Here is a 19,750-nt window from a genome sequence, read left to right as displayed (position 1 = left end):
GACTCGTCTCGTCCATGATGTCACCTGAGCGCGCGGGGGCGAGGAGTTCAACTGCGAAGAGAAAATAAGATGAAAATAGAAGAGGGAAATAAAAGTGGGACGGGTTGTTGGCTAGTAGCACCGTCGCTAGCTAACAAGGAAGGCTCTCAAAAACAAAAAAAAATCAGATGACTGTCAGCTTCCGGGAAGAGGCGGGACTAGTGTGAGCGTTTTGGTCTTTGGCCAATCAGCGTTCAAGTATTACTGTCAACAACCTCATCTCACGCGCTGATTGGACAGAGTCATTCCGCCCACGAGAGACATGTGACAAAGAATCATACAATTTGAAGATAGAATGTATCCTAACAATGAACTCCTTATAAAATAACCATTGTTAAAATTATAGTGGGGACGAGAGAAAAGTTTTACAAGCCCCTTTCAAACTGATCAATTAATTCTGTAAGTCTAACAGGCCGAAATTATTCTCATAAACTCTCATAAAGCAATCACCCCCAAAAGTAACATTGCATTTACACATTCATTTACATCATGCTGTTCCTTTCATTTTAGAATGAACGGGAAGATGTTATTATGCTCATTACAATATTAGACTAATGGTCTAATATTGTAATGGAATGCATTGGTCCTAATTGATTATTTGAATTATTAGGCTACTGGCAGTAAACAGAAAGAACATGTTATTTGTGGATTCCTTGACAATGAGCATATTTCAAATGTGAAATTTAGTGTCATTCATTCTCCTTTGATAATATATAAGTATAGAGATCTGCAAAATAATTAATATCTGATCAATAATATATATATAATATCTGTGTGAGAAACACATTTGATTTGTGATGGCATTGTAGGTTTGGGGTTCCACCATTGATACCTGTCCTCCTGGTGTGTTCATGTTGTCTCCTGGTCTTCTTGAACCATCAACCAATGAAGATTTCAACAGCATAAAAAGCAAAACTCAAGGGCTTGGAGCCAAATTGGTGTAACTGCTCTTGGCACGTATGCCCTTTTGACACGTAGCAAAACCCCACTTTTGACACTGAACATAATGCATTGTGGGTAGAGGATTCTAACAACACTTGAGTCGACTCAAAAAAAATGCATGCTGACGTAAGTAATTATATAACATGGCAGCAGTATCACATCATTTTTAGGATCCTATTCATATCCTAATTAATATCCTAGGTAGCCTAATTACCGGTATTTATTTACTGGTATTAGATGTATGTAAATTGTTAATATTCCCATGAAATACTTACACCTATATAGATTCAAAATGTTATTTTATGTTAGGAGTAAACTGAACTGGATGAGATCTGATAGACTGCTGTATAGCATGAAGTTATACCTCGGTGTAATTACCTCAGAGTTTTACAGGTTTTTGAATGCATCCCAGGACATTGAAAAATAGGAAACCGCACACTCTGGCTCAGATGCAAAGATTTAATAGACAGAAAATATTTCGGTGGCCTTTGTCAAGTCTATGAGACTATAATGGTCAAAAATTGAAATTGAAGAATGAAAAACACACAAAAAATGAAAAGTGAAGCTGAAAATCAATTTTCAAACAGAATCGAAATACACAAAAACAATCCAAATCTGACCGCAAATGAATTATACTTGAGTACCCTGATCTAGCCAGCACCCCTGAAGCTGGCAGGGATCTGGTGTCCTGCTCAAGAACACTTCAGCAGAGCAGATTCTTGTCAACATGAAGGCTTGAATCTGAGTCCTCCAATTGAAGAAATTAGTCTATGCCACCGTATTTAATACCTATAGTGAGTTTATAGTGATCTCATCCACACACACACACACATCTGTGGAGCAAGTATAACATTGCTCTACTTATTGTTGTGCTGTTGTGATATTTACTATGCGTCTGAAATGTATGAAATCATTACTATAGTTTTCTCATAAGGGATTGTATTGCACCCATCCACTAATTCCCATACCATGTGATTGACACAGAAGGATGACACAGGAGCAGGCAAACGTAATGTAATGTAAAAAGATGCAAGAGACCAATAAGCCATTTAGTCACATAATGGTTCATAACATTTATTCAATGTCACACAATGTAACAGCAAACAGAAATCAGTAGTGCAGAGCATATCAACTTGCTCTTTTGACAATAGCCAGTGTTACCTATACTGTTCGTTCGGCACCCAGTTTCATCTACAGGGGGGTGTAAAGAGGAATACTTGGGAGGACTTTATAAGGTTAGTCTATGTTTGCTGCTATTTGCTGGTCCCTAATTTGCATTTTGGTCAGTGCTTATAATGGTCCATATCACAGCTGATACCCATTGTCCAATACTGAAAACTATGTTTCAATGCCTTGGTATGTCACAAAAGTATATACCAATCAAATCAAACACCAGCTTGTAATGTTGTGTATGTGTGTGAAAACTGGGTAGAATTGAACTGAAGCGCATGAGTATAGAATGAGTATAGAATGTGTGTGTGTGTGTGTGTGTGTGTGTGTGTGTGTGTGTGTGTGTGTGTGTGTGTGTGTATGCGATGATACATAAATAACCTTGCTTTAACTTGGTAACTGAACAGCACATGATTTGATCTATACTCCAGCCCTGAGGGGGGCGAGCTGCCTATTTCTTGGCCTTGCCCTGAGCAGCCACAGCCTCCATGGCCTTCTTCACTGTCTCCTCGTCTCCCAGGAACTGCATGGGCCCTACAGGCTTCAGGTTCTTGTCCAGCTCGTACAGGATGGGGATGCCTGTGGGCAGGTTCAGCTCCATGATGGCCTCCTCTGACATACCTGCAAACAATCATTCAGTCATGCAGAGCTTATAACTCATTTGCATGTCTTTCTGCTGTCTGCCCATCAGTGTATTAAAAGCCACCATAGATAGATATGTTTAATAAGTTGACATTTTGTTTGGATTCAGCATTCATTAATACACAGGACAAGATGTTACTATCCCTTGTGCCAAAATCTGAGGTAAAACACATTTAGAAGCCCAATCCAGATTAAGAAACAAGCTAACAAACAACAAACAAGCTAACAGCAAGTTAGCAAGCTAACAAACGTACAAATCACCAGTTACCTACCCTAGCCAACAGCAGTATGAAGCATGTCATTGGGGTTTTCAAGTGGCCACCTTCCTTCACTGATGTTTCATTAAGTTAGGCCCACGACACCTCAAGAAGGCTTAACAGTGTAATCCAGCATCCTGGAAACACCCCCCTCCATGCTACCACTGCACAACTCCATTTTACCTCACCCTCTAATGACTTCCATCAACCTAGTATTGACCTAGTCTTAGCCTTGCTATCCAGGTCGGTTCCGTATGACATTCTTAACTACACCACCAGTACCACTGTCAATGATTCAAGAGCAAAAGTAATCCTGGAGGCGGAACATAAATGAGTAAGATAATACGTCAGACCCTCGGCAATGCTGATCAATTGCTCTGCTATCTGCTTTTAAAATAGATTTTGTGGCTCTGACATCTGAGGCAAATTCTCAGGCAGAAGTAGTGCTTGGGGCAATAATTCAATATCACTAGTTATTGTCTTTCAATGCAACCATTACGATTACGGTGATGGTGATTTTGGGATATCATGATGGACAAGTCTGCTGTCTAAATTGATAACAAGCAAAATGAGGTATATATTATTTTTTTACATCAATTGATATTAGAATATAATTAATATAATTATAATTTATTAGTATACAATATTATTTGTACCCTACCCTCAAGGTGCTTGACGATGCCCCGGAGACTGTTGCCATGGGCAGCAATTAGAACCCTCTTTCCCTCTTTGATCTGGGGGACGATCTCATCGTTCCAGAAGGGCAGTGCCCGGGCAATGGTGTCCTTAAGACTCTCACAGCTTGGCAGCTGGTCTTCCGTCAGGTCGGCATAGCGTCGGTCCTGCCGCAACACAGAAATGGGTCATGGAAATGTCAAGATGTCCGTGTAGATACACAGTAAGAGAGAGAGAGAGAACAAGATGATGGTTCAGTGGTTCCCTTGCCGTCTCACCTTGCTTATGTTGTGATAGAAGTCATGGTCCTCCTCCATGGGTGGGGGAGGAGTGTCAAAGGAGCGCCTCCAGATCTTGACCTGGGCCTCTCCGTGTTTGGCTGCCGTCTCCGCCTTGTTCAGCCCGGTCAGCCCGCCGTAGTGGCGCTCGTTGAGGCGCCAGGTCCGGTGGACGGGCAGCCACATCTGGTCGATGCCATCCAGAACCAGCCACAGGGTGCGGATGGCCCGCTTCAGGACAGAGGTGTAGCACACGTCGAATTCATAGCCAGCATCTGGAGAGAAATTAAAAGAAAAACAAAAATATTGAACATCAATTCTAGATGTATACATTTTATGAGTGTGTGTGTGTGTGTGTGTGTGTGTGTGTATGTGTGAGAGAAAGAGAGAGAGAGAGTAAGCGAGAGATCATATACAATGTGTCAAAATGGTTTATGAACAAGTAACTGTAAAGTTATGAACAAGTAATTGTAAAGTTCATGACAAATTCCTTTATTGGTGTTGAAGGTGAAAAAAACCTGCCCAATGCAATTTCACTCGACATGATGGGAAAACATCAAAACAAGACAAGACCCGTCCTGCACAGACTTGTTAGAGAGGAGCACTTTTCATTGGAGGGTGTGTCAGTCAGATTGATAAGAGCAACCTTCCCTGGAGGTTTATTTGTAGGTCAAAGAAAGCCAACAAGAGTGTGTGCATGCACAAAGGAACAATGTGGAGGACTGTTTCGAAAACTGCCCTGGACCTGCCCTCTCCCCTCCACATAACCCCTGGACCTGCCCTCTCCCCTCCACATAACCCGAAATAATTCACCAGCATGAATAGCACAATTTCACATTGCAAGCAACTGATGATAAGGAATGATAAGGAAGGTACAGCATCTTTGCTGACCTCCTGCTCCTTTCCTTCCTGGGACTGAATGACACGTCTTTGTAATTATCATTCCTAGGGATTTTTTGATAAACCCCGTTAATATTTTTGACATAAACAACTTACATTTGTTTGCCAACTACGATAGCCTAAAGCCCAATGTCCACCAGCTGTGGTACGGCTCTGCCTGGCTCCGGTACGGCTGCCAGAACAGACTCTCGCCCATGTAATAGATGGCGGGCAACGCATGCAGTACGGCAAAAATACACACCTGGGGCCGGTTGCACCAAGTGGTCTTACGGCTGGTCTTAAGCTACGCCCAGGCGTAACTCTTATGCCTGGTCAGCAGGAGGCGTAAGAGTCTAAGGGTAAGGGTGCCTGCCTGTAACAGAGATCTCTGCGTCTATCAGCGGAGACCCGTCCTCATCGCCATCATCGTAAAGTCGCCTTTGAAGCATGAAGTTAGATTATAACGAACTAGTTGTGTGGCTTAGCCTTCCCAAATGTTGACGTTAGTTTTTTAGAATTTAATACATATAATTGGGAACGTTACATTCATTTCATTCAGACTGTCTGGCACTCAATCGCCGCCATTTTTCCCCCGGAGCGAGGGAGGGTGGGAGGGTGTAGTGATGCACATACAGTAGTGGCTGATAGAGCGTAGTGGCACAGTGACGCTCCAAGCAGGTCGCGAGGCACATTTTTGCAACATCATCCAATCAGGGGGCATTCCCTGGCAATTCACATGGACGCGCATTGCTACGACCGGCGTAGTTAAGACCAGACATAAGCCCTGTTGGTGCAACAGGCATAAATCCACTCTAAAGACGGGTCTTAACTAAGACCGACGTAGGAGTTACGACCAGGCGTAGTTAAGACCACTTGGTGCAACCGGCCCCAGTTCTATTTTTGCCGGATCCGCATGCGTCTGACAAGATTACATGGATGTGGGGTCTGTTCAGGTAGCCGCATGGAGCCGTACCGCAGCTGGTGGACATAAGGCCTTAATTCATATGTCGGTTCTCATTTTTGAATTTCCCAGTCCCCCCCCCCTATTTTCTCAATAACCAGTGTAGGCCTGTTAGTGAGAAAAGATGGATGAGAAAGAAGGGATGTGGGGGAGAATGACATGGCAAAAAGCCAGTTATTATGTATATTGTAGGCCTATTCATTTACTCACTCACTCATGTTTACTGTTATACAAACAAAGCCATGCTTCAGCCCACTGTCTTCAATATCAAAGGCTTGATGGTCAAACAGTGTTTCTAACAGCTTTTATTATAACTTAAGATATGTTTTAATAGCCATAAGTATTTAAAGGCTGCCTTAAAATGCATTTTGTAGGCTACACTGTACGACAGTGGTTTGAGGAGCTGCTATGGAGGAAGAGACGCATAAAAGGGAACATGACAAAAATATGTGAGAGAAAGTTATAATCATGGATGATATAACCAAGGAACGAGAGGTGTGTGAGATCAGGAGCGGAGAATAAGGGAGGTTCAGGAATATTACCTGCTGGTCACTCAAACAAAAACGCCGCATGGTCACCCTATTTTGTAACACCAGTAAAAGTCCACAAGCTCATTACAAAAACGATATATTCTCGTGGAAATGGATGAATATTCATTATCTTATTAAAAAGGATGAGCAGCTAGAGATAGCCCATTCTGAACATGATACTCTGTCTCTGTTTTTTCCCTCTCCCTCCCTGCCTGCCTGTCTTGTCGCAGTGGCCTGGTTACCTGTTTCCCCAGCCCCGGGGTTGCATAAGCGCGCAGGGCTTGCTGGCTTCCAGCTTATCCAAAGAAGGCTGATATTATCTGATAGTATTCAAGTTTGAGCCATCGTCACCTTTCAGAGCCTGTCCGCCTCTCTTCGCCTCCTGCTCCCCGGTCTCACTCAGGTCCGCGTCGAACCATCCACAGAAGCGGTTCTCCTGGTTCCAGGCGCTCTCTCCGTGGCGGATCAGAACCAGCTTGTACGCGGCCATCCTCTCAGTGTCACACCGATGCCCTCTGCGCTGTATTTCCGGGAAGTTACGGGGAAATGACAGACGAAACGCCCGCAGGTGAGTCCTGATCCTCCTGACCCGCAGACAGCTATACAGAGAACCTGGCGCTGTATGGTTTGTAGTGCTGAGTGGAGGGACTGTGGCACAGAAGTCTGAACTTGACAGCTCACACACACACGACCCCCGAGCTCAAGTCTTCCTTCCTGCTGGCTTCCACCAATCAGAGGCCGGCGCGGTGAAGAGGAGGGAGCTAGGAGGATGCGCACGGCAGCACGTCCACATCAACCGGCACATCTGCTGCAGCTGCTGACTCCATCCCGCTGTGGAAACTGTCAAAACTGCCCGAACAGAAAAATATCATCATAGCCAACGGAGAGAACAATATGAATGTTACTGTATTATTTGTGGCAAACATGTACGCTACGTAGTGAGGAGAAGAAGATGAAGTCACAAATCCAGATCCTCAATAGCATTTTACTGCTTTTCTAATGTAAGCTGGCCAGTGGATATGGTAGACTCAGACTGCACAAACTATAGATAGATAGATAGATAGATAGATAGATAGATAGATAGATAGATAGATAGATAGATAGATAGATAGATAAGAGTACTTTATTCATCCCCGTAGGGAAATTCTGGCGTTACAGCAGCAGTAGCATCAATGACAGCAACAACTAATTAAACAATAAAAAGTTACACAAATTCCCGTAGGTAAGGTGCAGAGCAAAAACAGCAGTATCAACATATTGCTAGAAAGAAGCAAGAAACAAAACAATACGTAAATATGTAATACTTCCACCGCCGTTACAGTAGTAGGCCTATAGGCCTATATAGTGTATAGTATAGTATAGTATAGTATAGTATTTATGTTGCAGGCTATTTAAAAAAAAATGTAGGCCATTATTATTTATTTGCTTATTGTCAGATGGCCCTGTATACAGCATAACTGATCGCGTGTTATTGGTCGTGACTAGTGGAGAAAATAGGACAATCCCTCTGGCCTGCAGCAGAGAGAACATAGTGGATATGATTGCCTCACACGTCTTTACAAGCCAGACAAGGCTTATTAGACAAACACAGATTTTATGCTGGGTTAATAAATCTTGGTTTTGAGGCGAGGTGGGGAATACCGATACACCGTAGGTTAACAGAAAAAGGCTACTATAGGAATGTTGTGGTGGTGTGTTTTTCTATGGTTGTTAGGTTTAGGATAAGAATATTAATGTAGATGCAGTTGTAAATTGCCACAAAAACGGACCATAATACAGTAGGCCTATTTATAATAATATGTAACGCTACATGATAACAATAATAATTGTAGGCTACTTTTTGCATGACCCGCCCTACTCTGCCTCTGATTGGTACTCTACACTGATTTTTACCCTAACCCCAACCAATCGCAATAACCCCCATGCCTAAACCCAACCAATCACCACTCATGCCTAAACCCAACCCAATCAGAGGCAGAGTAGGGCGGGACATGCCTTCGCCATCCTGGGGTGGGGAATCTCTGCAGCCGGCGAGGTTGTTGTTGGACCTTTTCCGAGTCAACATGTCGACTCTGCGGTTCGGAGAGCACATTATAAAGACATCGGCTGTTTTTTTGCGGACAGAGCTGTGCTTTGCCCTGGTCAACAGGAAGCCAGTGGTGCCAGGCCATGTGTTGGTGTGCCCCCTGAGGCCGGTGGAGCGTTTCCGGGACCTTCGCCCAGATGAGGTCGCAGACTTGTTCAGCACCACACAGCGAGTTGGCACCCTGGTGGAGAAGCACTTCAATGCCACCTCTCTTACCATCGCCATACAGGACGGTCCAGAAGCTGGACAAACCGTGAAGCATGTCCACGTCCATGTTCTCCCCAGGAAGACCGGCGACTTTGAGCGGAATGACAGCATCTATGATGAGCTGCAGAAGCATGACTGCGAAGACCAGGACACCCCTTCCAAGTGGAGATCAGAGGAGGAGATGGCCGCAGAAGCTTCGGATCTGAGGAAACAGCTAGACTAAACTAAACGGATCCTGTTCAATACCATGCATGTAACCTCGCGTCACCAGGCTCTTCTCGGCGAGAAAGAGCCTGGCCTCCGTTCACAAGTGATTTTGTCACCCTGCCTGTTTACGGCCCACACTATTCCGGCCTATGCTAGAACCCGCCCTAGACAGGAAACAACAGCGGAAATAGCTCGTTAACTTGACAATTACACACAACGAATCAGAAAATAAAACGGCAAACAACAAAACAAAAGATGGACGTATCGAACGAAGTTCTTGTAGAAACATTGCGGATTCACAATCTCACATATTTTAAGCCAATACGGAAGCTTTACTTTTCAAACAAATGGCCAGTTGATGGAATAGTTATAACGCTAGTTGTCTGTCCGCTGTTATCGATAATGGAGGATCAAGTAACAATTGAAGCTCTGCTGCCTGTGCTGGGAAAGACATGGACATTGATCATAAGATTTCACATGGCGAGTACTTGTCTTTGGCTCTCCAGAAACCTTCCTCGGCAGTGACTAGAAATGTGCTAACGCTACTATACAACTTGTGTTGTTCTTTTCAGGCTCTAGCTAACGTAACCTCGCCGCGTCAAGCTAACGGCAACGACGTTTTTTGGCGCACTTATTTCCGGTGTTGTTTCCTGTTTCCTTGGTTTACGCCCCCATGACAAAAAGCGGGTGGAAGGTGCCCAGACCAGACTACCATGCATGCCAATGCCATGCCATCTGGAGCAGGACCATGTTATGATTATTTAATGGAACTTTAATGACCCACTTTATTGAAGGCAGGTTGATGTTCAAGTAAACATTTGATATTCAATTATCCAGGGACTGGGACTTTTATTTAATTTATTCATTTATTTTTTGCTAAGGGCATGTGCATGATTTTCTTGCATTTCTCCCTCCTCAAAAATAAAATGTCAAATAAACAACTTGTGATTTCTAGCACTTACTATTCTAACACACACATGATACATACTAGTATGTTCATTCATAGACAGACTGTAGGTTATAAAAATATAAAGCTCCTATAGTGCCTCTACAAACCAACATGGTGTAGCTCATGGATGTATTAACTGTATATGTATATGTATATATATATAGACTATGTGGAATATATATATATATATATATATATATACATACATATATATAGCTATATATATAGAATAATAAGTATATGTACATAGAATGTTCAAGAATGTACACACAGAACCAAGTTCAATGTCGATGCTTAATGTATATAGGACTGTGCAAGATGCTAAGGGGAATGTATATAGAGTGTAAACAGAACAAACCTGACACTAGACACTTTCTACACTTTTTACTTTTTATTACCTCATACTGTGATACACTAGACACTTTTACCCTTTATTACCTCGGTACTTTTATACCATTATCTTTATTACCTAACTTATTGTCTTGTCTAAACGCACATAGGGGATTGCTTCAATTTCGTTGTTCTTAAAACTTGTTTTGTGACAATGACAAATAAAGCTCATTCATATTAAAAAAACTGGATAGGGGATGAGCCACGCCCACCCATGGATGTATTTGAGAAGAAGAAAATACACCTGTATACGGCTCTTAGTGGCTTCTGAAGAAAAAATGACCCCATAAAAAATTATTTGATAATTAAAAGAGTCGTTTTATACTTTGAGTGACACCCGGAAAAAATTCCCCTGGGTTTAACAGCTGCCGGGGACCCCACTTGCAATTTTCCTTTCTGGGCTGCATGGCGTCACATGACTTGCAATACAGAGCCCAGCGCCTGGGGGCTTTGGCGTAGAGAGAGTGGCGTCAACGGAGGACCAAAATGCGAGACTCAACTAGCCAATGAACAGCCAGGAATGGGTCTCGCGCTAGGATTGGCCAGGAGCAAGTCTTTTGTCTTCTTTTGACAGCTGGAATCTCCCACACCACAACCACCGCACGGCACGCAGCCCAGCAATTTCATGAACCAACTGAATATGAAAACGTAACGCACAAGCTTTTAACACATTTCCCACACACCACAAACACTGTGCCCAGGCCCAGCGATTTTATTAACCAAATTGCTCTTGATAGCGGACATTGAAAATAAATTACTGTAATAACGCCAATGAAAACGTAACACAAGCTTTTAACACACAATCGATTTTTAAACATATTTATTTCAAAAAATCATTGTACAATTCAGGGCTTTAGTCAAAGCTTCAATAACAGAGCTCAGCTGACAGTTGCAAATGAAAAAAAAAAAATACAATAGGCATATAATAATAAATTTAACGTTTTCCAGAAGGGGATGGTCAAGAAAAATGTTAATAAATACCTGCAGGACAATGGGGCAGTTCCTCCTTGGGGACACTGGTCATCCTCTGGAAGTCATCATGGCAGGCATTGCAGAAGTGTGTGGTGCCAAAGCAGAAGAAAACGGCCACCGAGCAGCAGTACCGGCATTTATACTCCAGGAAGTCAGTGCCATGCTTGGAGCACATCTGGTGATAGGACACATGAATTATCAGGGATGGGTGACAGGTTGTTAAGTTTTGTGTGCACAAATAAGCACTATGCCAGGATCCTCAAAGGGTTCATATACACACCTGAGCCCTGGAGACATCGGAGCACGCTCCACAGATCAGCTCGCTGGGGTCGTAGTCATCTCCCTGTCCCGCCTCCGCAGCGCAGCGCGCCTCTCCCCCAAAGTAGGCCTGAAAAAGAGGAGCGCGTCAATTCTCGACTCCTAGCCCACACTTACAACTTATGTCTACCGTATCTCAAAATGCCAGCTCACGTTCTAGTCATGTATAGCTTATGCAATACCTTCTTGCACTTGTAGCAGACATAGTATGCATATCTGTTCATGGCAAAGCCTGCAGGGTCGTTGTGGAAGCGTGCGCCTGGAGTAGTGATGGCCTCGCTCTTACGGAGGCCCTCGTACTCCAGCCTCATCAGAGCCTTTCTCCTCACATCGCCATACAGCTCCTTAATGGGGTCCAGCAGGTCCTTGATCACAGAGTGATTGATTTTGTTCTGGAGACAAAGAATGAGGCAAACAAAGCAGCCACTGTTCATCACTCTCATAAAGGTTGTTCTATGAGTCACTGAGCTATGAGTATGTCACACTTTTGACAAGTTCACATAATGAATACAAATACAGGAGCAAGCGATGACATTTCCCATGACACTGAACAAAGCTGTCATGGTGTGCAAGGGCAGGCAACACAGTTGAACAAGCTTTTTGGCTGGCCTGCAACAGCGGGGCCAGCCCTAGCCTGGGTAAACCCAGCCGCCACGTGACCTGCTCTCAGACCGGCTCTCAGTCACTACCTTGTGACTCGTAAGCAGGGTAAGCCTGAGAGCAGGTCACTGGGGGCTGGGTTTACCCAGGCTAAGCCAGCCCTATAAAACCTGAGTGTCTATCACTGACTGATGCAGTTACACCACTGGTCGGCCAGAACACGTGCAGCCAGAGCACGGTCCAGCCAATGTACTAGGATTTGACCTAGTCTTGTTAACAAAGCATTTAAGCAAGCAGCAAACTAAATCAACTTCAAGGTGTAGCAGATATACATTTCCAAGCTCTTTGTTGTGGAGGTAATCTCTCAATCGCAGAGTCTCAGGTGTGACATGTTACCTTGCAAATGGGGCATGACGTGAAGCCAAAGGTGATCCGGGGCCCTAGCCAGCGGTTGTCAAGAACACGGCGAGTACACTGAAGGTGGAACACATGACTGCAGTCCAACTGGGAACAGAGCAAAGAGGAGTTCAGAAACGCATAGAAGCTGCCAATCTCTCATACCTCATGGATAAGCAGACATGCAAACCTGGGGCCGGTTGCACCAACTGGTCTTACACTGGTCTTAAGCTAAGTTGGTCGTAACTTTACGACCTAACAGCTACGCCGGTTGCACCAAGACGACTTAAGCCTTATTTTCACTAAGACCAGGCGTAACTCCTACGCCTCGTCAGGAGGAGGCGTAGAGCCTGCCTGTAACAGAGATCTCTGCGGAGACCTTTTTGACCGTCATCGTCGTAACACCGCCAGTTCGTCGTCTTTGAAAGCACGACGTTAGATTATAACTAACTAGTTAACCTAACCCGCCTTCCAAAATGTTAGTTAGTTAGAAGTTAATACATAGAATTGGGAACGTTACATTCAATTTCATTCAGACTGACTCTGTCTGCTCAATAGCCGCCATTTTTCCCCCGGAGCGAGGGAGGATGGGAGGAGGGAGGGTGTTTTACAGTAGTGGCTGAGAGAGCGTAGTGGCACAGTGCTCCAAGCAGGTCGCGAGGCACATTTTTTGCAACATCATCCAATCAGGGTGCATTCCCTGGCAATTCACATGGACGCGCATTGCTACGACCAGCATAGTTAAGACCAGACATAAGCCGTGTTGGTGCAACAGGCGTAAGTCCATGGTCTTAACTAAGACCGACGTAGGAGTTACGACCAGGCATAGTTAAGACCAGTTGGTGCAACCGGCCCCTGGACTGCAGGAGCAGCAGAGAGGGCTTCTGTGAAGTAGATCATGTACATGTCATCTGCATCCTGCTTCAGACAGCCAGTGCTCTTGTCACAACCATGCAGACATGGCAGACAGCTCTCCTCATTCTTAACACATTGAGTGCCAGCCATTTTTTCATCCTGTAGGTAAGTTGTGCCAGGTTTTTTTTTGAGGATTCTGGCTCATTTTACAAGAGCCGAGCATAATTTTCTGGTTGGACTTTGTGAACACAAAGTTCAGAAAAGTACTAATAGAATGTGTGCTTTCTCTGTCTAAAAGAGTTAGTTTGTAGAGTTAGTAGTTATGTAGATATTAGCCGTTGAGTACAGCATGGTTTCAGCGTCTGGAAATTTATTCAGAGATAAATGGCTTTTTGTGTAATTCGATAGAACAGTCACTTTAACCATTCATTTTTGGCATCAGTAAGACCGTCAGACATTCTAAACAATAGTTTTGAACAGTAATTTCCTCCATAACAACAGGAAACACCCCTCTCATTCAAACTCCTCCCTCCGTGTGTCTTCTCCTCCTTCCTCCTGGCTCTACAGCGGGCGTGTCAGAAGCGCGTTGCTGCTGCCTGCCTGCCTGCCTGCGTGCCTGCCTGCCTGCTTGCCTGCTTGCCTGCGTGCGGACGCTCCTTGTGCGAGTCAAGATGGGCCGGGGAATGCGTGGGCGATGGGCAGATGTTGATTCTGGCCTTTCTGAGGTGTTTCAAAGTGTGTTTCACCTATAATCTATTTTGCAAATCGCTCTCCGCTCTCTGTGTGCTGCTGCCTGCGCGGCCGCTCTCGGGCAAGACAAGTCTGGAATGGATTACTGTAAAATCGCCTCGCCATTTCCTTGAATGGCTTGCTCCCGCGGCAGTTTTTTCTTTGATTTCGCTCGTCTGGGGGAGCACTGTCAACACTTAGTGGGTCGGTAAAATAGATTATACACATTCTCTTGCTCCAATAGTGATCTCGAAGATGTAAAAGTTGTTGACTGATGTCCCACCGTCAAAAAAAAAAAATGTTTATGTAAGACGAGATATCTCGGCTCTGGCACTCAAGCGTTGGATTATGTAAGACGAGATATCTCGGCTATGGCACTTAACGTGTTAACTCCACCACACGGATGGATGCCCGCAAGGATGGGTTTTACCGCATGCCAGCTTGGAATACTCCTAAGAAGAATAACACGAGAGGAGTTAGGAGAGGCTTTCAAACTGCTGCCAACAATGTTTTTCCACCACAAAGTACTGCGTAGTTATGATCTGAAATCTTCAGCATCAGTGGCACAATAACACTAATATTCAGTATGTCAGTGCTGTGCAGGCGTGTGAACAGGCAGTGCTTTGTACCTGGCAGTCTGGGCCTGAGCAGACACTGCCCACTGCAGACGGCTCAGTTCCATTCCTCGTACCGCAGAACCTGCAGGCATCGGAGCCGGAAGCTGGTTTACCGACACAAAGATTGGATTTGTCAGCAGTTAGAACAGCATTACCACACGGAGGATTATTTAGAAAAGCAAGGCACACACTGATGTTACCCGTGTGCTCTCTGAACTCCACCATAGCCTTCATGGTCTTTGAATCAGCCAGCGCCATGAGCACAGAAGAGCTTGGTCCTCCCACAACCTTCATGGAGGTCCACCTTTATAGTCTCCTCTTCCTCTTTGAACACCTGAGGCAGCAGGGAAAATAAGACTAAACACCAGCACATTCTATGCAACATTCATTTGACAAACTGTTTGATATTATCAAAAAAGAACAGCACTTGGGACAATGATTAGTGGAAGAATCCTAATGCTTAAAAACAGCCCAGCCTTCATATGAGGGATGGGTGTCACATCAGGGAGACAACCGACACTAACCTGTCTCTGGTGAGAGACCAACACTGACCTGTCTCTGGTGAGAGACCAACACTGACCTGTCTCTGGTGAGAGACCAACACTAACCTGTCTCTGGTGAGAGACCAACACTGACCTGTCTCTGGTGAGAGACCAACACTAACCTGTCTCTGGTGAGAGACCAACACTGACCTGTCTCTGGTGAGAGACCAACACTAACCTGTCTCTGGTGAGAGACCAACACTGACCTGTCTCTGGTGAGAGACCAACACTAACCTGTCTCTGGTGAGAGACCAACACTGACCTGTCTCTGGTGAGAGACCAACACTGACCTGTCTCTGGTGAGAGACCAACACTGACCTGTCTCTGGTGAGAGACCGACACTGACCTGTCTCTGGTGAGAGACCGACACTGACCTGTCTCTGGTGAGAGACCAACACTAACCTGTCTCTGGTGAGAGACCAACACTGACCTGTCTCTGGTGAGAGCGCGTGCGCCGGTGCAGGTGGAGGAAGCAGTCACAATCGGTACAAAGGTTGCCACACATGTTACACAGGATGATGGCCGCTGTCTCACCATGGTCATGGTTGTCACACATGGGCTGAGGATAGGACAGGTGGAAATCAATGTATCAGTTATTTAATGCTCTGTCATTTATTTCTATACATTTGAGCCTTTAGCTGCTTATATAGTTTTTACCATCTGTTTCTGCTGTCCATCTTTACCCATCCAGCGACGCAGAGGACAGCCTGTCTACATGGTCCTGGTCCAGCGCACACAGCGAAGCCAGGGCCAGCCACAACTGAGAGAGAGAATAGTAAAAGGATACATGATTAATCCAGATACAATACCTCTAAACATAGATACATGTACTGTGTATTGCCGGGACTTGAGTGCATACCCTGGTGGTGGCGATGCATGGCACAGGAGACCGATGCTCCTCCTCCATTTTGGTCAGGGCAATGACGGTCTCAGCGATGGCGTTTTCGGTGACTCTGGACCAGGCATCAGAGAGGTGGCCCTTAAAGAAAAGCCACACAACTGTTTATTTACATTGAATTATCAGACATTATATGGCAAAGGAGTTTGTCTGTGGTACAAAAGACAGTTAATAGCAGACACCAGCTGATTCAATTTAAAGTTGCTCATCGTCTTCACTATTCTAAGCATAAGTTGCACAAGTTCTTCTTCCGCTCTGTCTCATCACTGTGTGTCAGGTGTCAACTCCACAAAGGCGCTGCAGGAAACCTCACACTCACCCAGACCGATGGCCCGATAACTGGGTGCAGTGTTTCGCAATGCGAATCAGTTCCTCATCCAGAGGGCGCACACGACCAACTCCACCAGACGGGGGCAGTGCAGGCCCACACGGCCCAAGACGTCCTTGCTGACGGAGCGGCCGAAGTAGAGGTGCGTGACGGGGATCTCGTCGCAAATGAAAGGGCCGAACTCGTCTTCGTAGAGGAAGAAGTACATGACCAAGTTGAACTTGGGTGAGTGGCGCACCACGGCGTCCCAGCTGCTCTTCTTGATGTTGTGGAAGTGCTGGCCCAGGTTCTCACTCACCACGTCGATGCGCAGGTGTTCCAGGTGGACATGCTTCTCTGAGGACAGGGCCATCACTCAGGAGGTGCTAGTTCAACGCCAGCTCTCTCAGCCCGTGACACTGGTCTGCCACACACAGAATCCCTGCAAATATGGACAGAATTCATCAGCAAACCCAATTTTTATTTTTAAATTTAACAAGTTATAATAAAGGCCAAGAATTCTGGAAGACATGTAATGTTAACCAATGTAAAACAACAACAACAACAACAAACAAGCCCCACTATGTTTGCCAAACAGCAGTTGAATCAGCAGTCATTACTACAGCAGGTCATTAACAATGGTTCCAGGAAAATGTATGGTAAGCAGGAGAAACGGGGCAGTCGGTCATTCATAAATGCCATAATGAAATGACACCATTTCATATTAGCAGATGAGAAAATGACATACCTTAAATAAGCCATTGAATGGAAATCTTTTGTCTTGTGACTTAATATTAACAGATTTAAAATCTGTTAATATAACTTTGCCACTGCTTGAAATTCTGTCAGCAACAAATTTGCCTGGAGGACAAATGGCCCACTGTACCTGCTGGGGAGACATGAGGGCAGCTGGTCATCTTCAGCAGTTTCAGGGTGTCACCGTTGTTGGCCACCAGCACCTTTAGAGACGGGTCATCCACTGGCGTGTCGTGGATTTTCAGCGAGGAGGACAGCGATTTGGAGTTGAGACACACCACAGTCAGAGCTGAGGTGAAATGAGACTGTGGAAGGACAAAGATACCCATGAATTATAATGCACAGTGCATGGTTACCTTCAACTCACAGGTAGCACTTCCACCATAGTATGAATGGGAGGCAGAAGGAGGTCGACTAGTGCCAGTCACAACATGAGATGCCCCGGCCATCATTACACAGCTCATCGAATGTGGCTGCAAGAAGACCTATTGCATGTCAGACTGTTCTTGCAGGTCTAAGAATCTCAACTGCTCTGAGATGTGCCTGTGCAGAGCAGATGAAGTGCTGTGTGGAAATGTCACCCAGGAACATCTGGTGGTGATGATGATGATGACAAGGATGATGGAGAACCTCAACCTTCATTTAAACAACACTCAATTTAATGTATAAACTATCCAGCCAACCAACAAGTAAATCTTGGTCGCAGCTTTTAGGATGCCATGCAAGGTCATTTATAGCCAATATCTGCAACGAAATGGAAACGTAGACTATAAAAACAAAAAGTCCCTTTCAATTTTCTTGTATGTCTGAATAACAGGATACTAGAGAGACCAAGGGCCCTCGTTTTCATGTTAAATACCTTTGGCAGCTCCATGAAACTGGGCCTGGCTGTAGAGATGAGCCCCAGGGTCTGCAGGCAGTAACGTTATGCTATCAGATTATACTCTTAGTTACACAGAAAGGCAGACAATCTAGCATTACAGTCAAGCTGATTTCAGATGAAGTCGTAGCTGGCCAGCTATAGACAATATGACTGTAATCCAACCACAAGCTATTGAGAAACAAACGCACCTCAACACTGCCCATTAGCTAACGATCCAGCTGCTACATACTGTACATGCCAATAACGTTTCAGACGATCTGAAAGCATTAACGTTATCTAACTACCCTTAACAACACTACTGTAAACACCACGTCACGTGTTACAGTACGAGTATGAAACGATTAGCGTTACCTAGAGAAAGTTATTCCAGACGAACTAGCACCTGCAAGCTAACATGCCAACCTTAATGTACCAGCTACATACACATCAGAGCGTTACCTCTACACATAAATCAGTGAACACAGATGCCGACCAGACACATGATAGTACTATCCTAACGTCCCCCCCACCATAACTAACGCGATGTATATTTGAACTGGTTTTGGATGTGCTAGCCACTGTGACTCTAGAGCAGATATGCAAGTTTCTTTCCCTGCCAGATAGTTGTAATAGGTCAAAAACATGTGCAGCTCTTTGTCTTCATTAGCAGCAGCAGGACATTAGCACTGGTCGCTTTGAAGGCAAATATCCTGCTAATGTACCCACTAGAACAGGAGTTTTCAAAGTGGGAGGCGGGCCTCGGGCTCTGAGCAGTTTCAGGGGAGGCTCAGTGAATGGAAGTGAAATAATATTACATAATTACATTGGTTATCATAAGGAGATCACATAGAATATTAGAATAACTTTATTAATCCCCAAAGGGGAAATTGGGTTGATCACATGCTCCAGGAAAAACAGATGCCACAATAGACATTAAAAACGCATACAAGTACAGAACACAGGTCATAAAAAAACACTTCAGACAGTACATAAAACATATAAGATAATACTGCATTTCCAAGGAAACATATAATATTGCTCAGGAACTAGCCAGAGCTGAGGAAAAGTCATTGTAATACTAGTACACGTAGAAAATATCAACACATAGGCTACAAGGCATATATACAGTACATATTAGGCATGTAGGGCCTACTAATAAGAAAAACATTCCAATACATGAAAATGAGAAAAAATAAATGAAAGACACCTACCCATGATCAAATTATAACAAAATCACCTGTTGGTGGCTAGCTTTACAGCTGAAGAGACAAAGGACTTTCTGAAATGCCTAAATGTGTGTGATTTGGTTAAAGAGATACAGTAGTTTTGTGGAATGTTACTGTTTTATCCCACTTTCATAGTTAGAAACTAAATGCCTTCAGACATACACTTTGTTATGTATGTGTGTGTGTCTGCAGTATGTCAAACAGGAATATCAGGCTATTCTTGGCACAATTGTTGAGTGTCTGGGATCAAATAACAATCATGATCCATAAATTGAGTGAGGGGGGCTCCTTTTCCCCAGCTTTGTCTGTGGGGAGGCCCACAGTATCAAACTTTGAAAACCCCTGCACTAGAGAATGGGTTCGCATTGTATGTAACGCTACCTTGTTCAGAGGGGATATAGTTCTCATCGTAGTCCTCTTCAAGGTTCAGCTGGTCTCCAATGAGAGCAGCTGCAGTCAT

The 19,750-nt window shown here is 44.5% G+C and overlaps 4 protein-coding genes and 1 pseudogene across 6 annotated transcripts in view; 1 reads left to right on the top strand and 4 right to left on the bottom strand.

Moving 5' to 3' along the window:
* The window catches only part of pi4k2a (phosphatidylinositol 4-kinase type 2 alpha), a 10,552-nt gene extending 9,897 nt beyond the window's left edge, over positions 1-655 (bottom strand). Inside the window, exon 1 of the mRNA XM_083655550.1 lies at positions 1-655. This exon is cut by the window's left edge and continues 326 nt beyond it. Coding sequence (XP_083511676.1) covers positions 1-16 — 16 coding nt within the window. The 5' untranslated portion in view covers positions 17-655.
* A 1,386-nt stretch (positions 656-2,041) lies between these two features.
* Positions 2,042-7,089, bottom strand: pgam1b (phosphoglycerate mutase 1b). 2 transcript variants are annotated; one of them, XR_014553558.1, is made up of 5 exons: positions 6,725-7,089; positions 4,004-4,278; positions 3,712-3,892; positions 2,512-2,772; positions 2,042-2,469 (listed from the first exon to the last, which is right to left on the bottom strand). XR_014553558.1 is itself a non-coding variant. In XM_083656278.1 (4 exons), exons 1-4 carry the CDS (start codon positions 6,861-6,863, stop codon positions 2,603-2,605), a joined length of 765 nt encoding a protein of 254 aa, XP_083512404.1. In that variant the 5' UTR covers positions 6,864-7,089; the 3' UTR covers positions 2,042-2,602. The 2 variants fall into 2 exon arrangements, 1 of the variants encoding a protein (XP_083512404.1); XM_083656278.1 differs by having other exon boundaries at positions 2,042-2,772.
* A 1,317-nt stretch (positions 7,090-8,406) lies between these two features.
* Positions 8,407-9,748, top strand: fhit (fragile histidine triad diadenosine triphosphatase). The gene has a single exon (XM_083656324.1). It carries the CDS (start codon positions 8,437-8,439, stop codon positions 8,887-8,889), a length of 453 nt encoding a protein of 150 aa, XP_083512450.1. The 5' UTR covers positions 8,407-8,436; the 3' UTR covers positions 8,890-9,748.
* Positions 9,749-11,182: 1,434 nt separating this feature from the next.
* LOC310793483 (E3 ubiquitin-protein ligase MYCBP2-like) lies at positions 11,183-14,933 on the bottom strand (the record flags this gene model as incomplete). The annotated part of the gene is made up of 7 exons (XM_083655285.1): positions 11,183-11,359; positions 11,465-11,572; positions 11,685-11,894; positions 12,499-12,606; positions 14,513-14,534; positions 14,712-14,781; positions 14,900-14,933. 7 exons carry the CDS (start codon positions 14,931-14,933, stop codon positions 11,183-11,185), a joined length of 729 nt encoding a protein of 242 aa, XP_083511411.1.
* Positions 14,934-14,943: 10 nt separating this feature from the next.
* On the bottom strand, positions 14,944-19,750 carry LOC310793482 (F-box/LRR-repeat protein 3-like; annotated as a pseudogene). Its single transcript has 7 exons — positions 19,667-19,750; positions 18,062-18,112; positions 17,333-17,507; positions 16,448-16,888; positions 16,101-16,220; positions 15,672-15,800; positions 14,944-15,033 (listed from the first exon to the last, which is right to left on the bottom strand). The product of its transcript is annotated as an F-box/LRR-repeat protein 3-like (transcript).

Source organism: Poromitra crassiceps (genome assembly GCF_964638095.1).
Source record: "Poromitra crassiceps genome assembly, chromosome: 19".
NCBI classification, from domain to species: domain Eukaryota; kingdom Metazoa; phylum Chordata; class Actinopteri; order Beryciformes; family Melamphaidae; genus Poromitra; species Poromitra crassiceps.
Note: the sequence above shows the minus strand (reverse complement) of the source record. Positions and strands in the feature narration are given on the sequence as shown.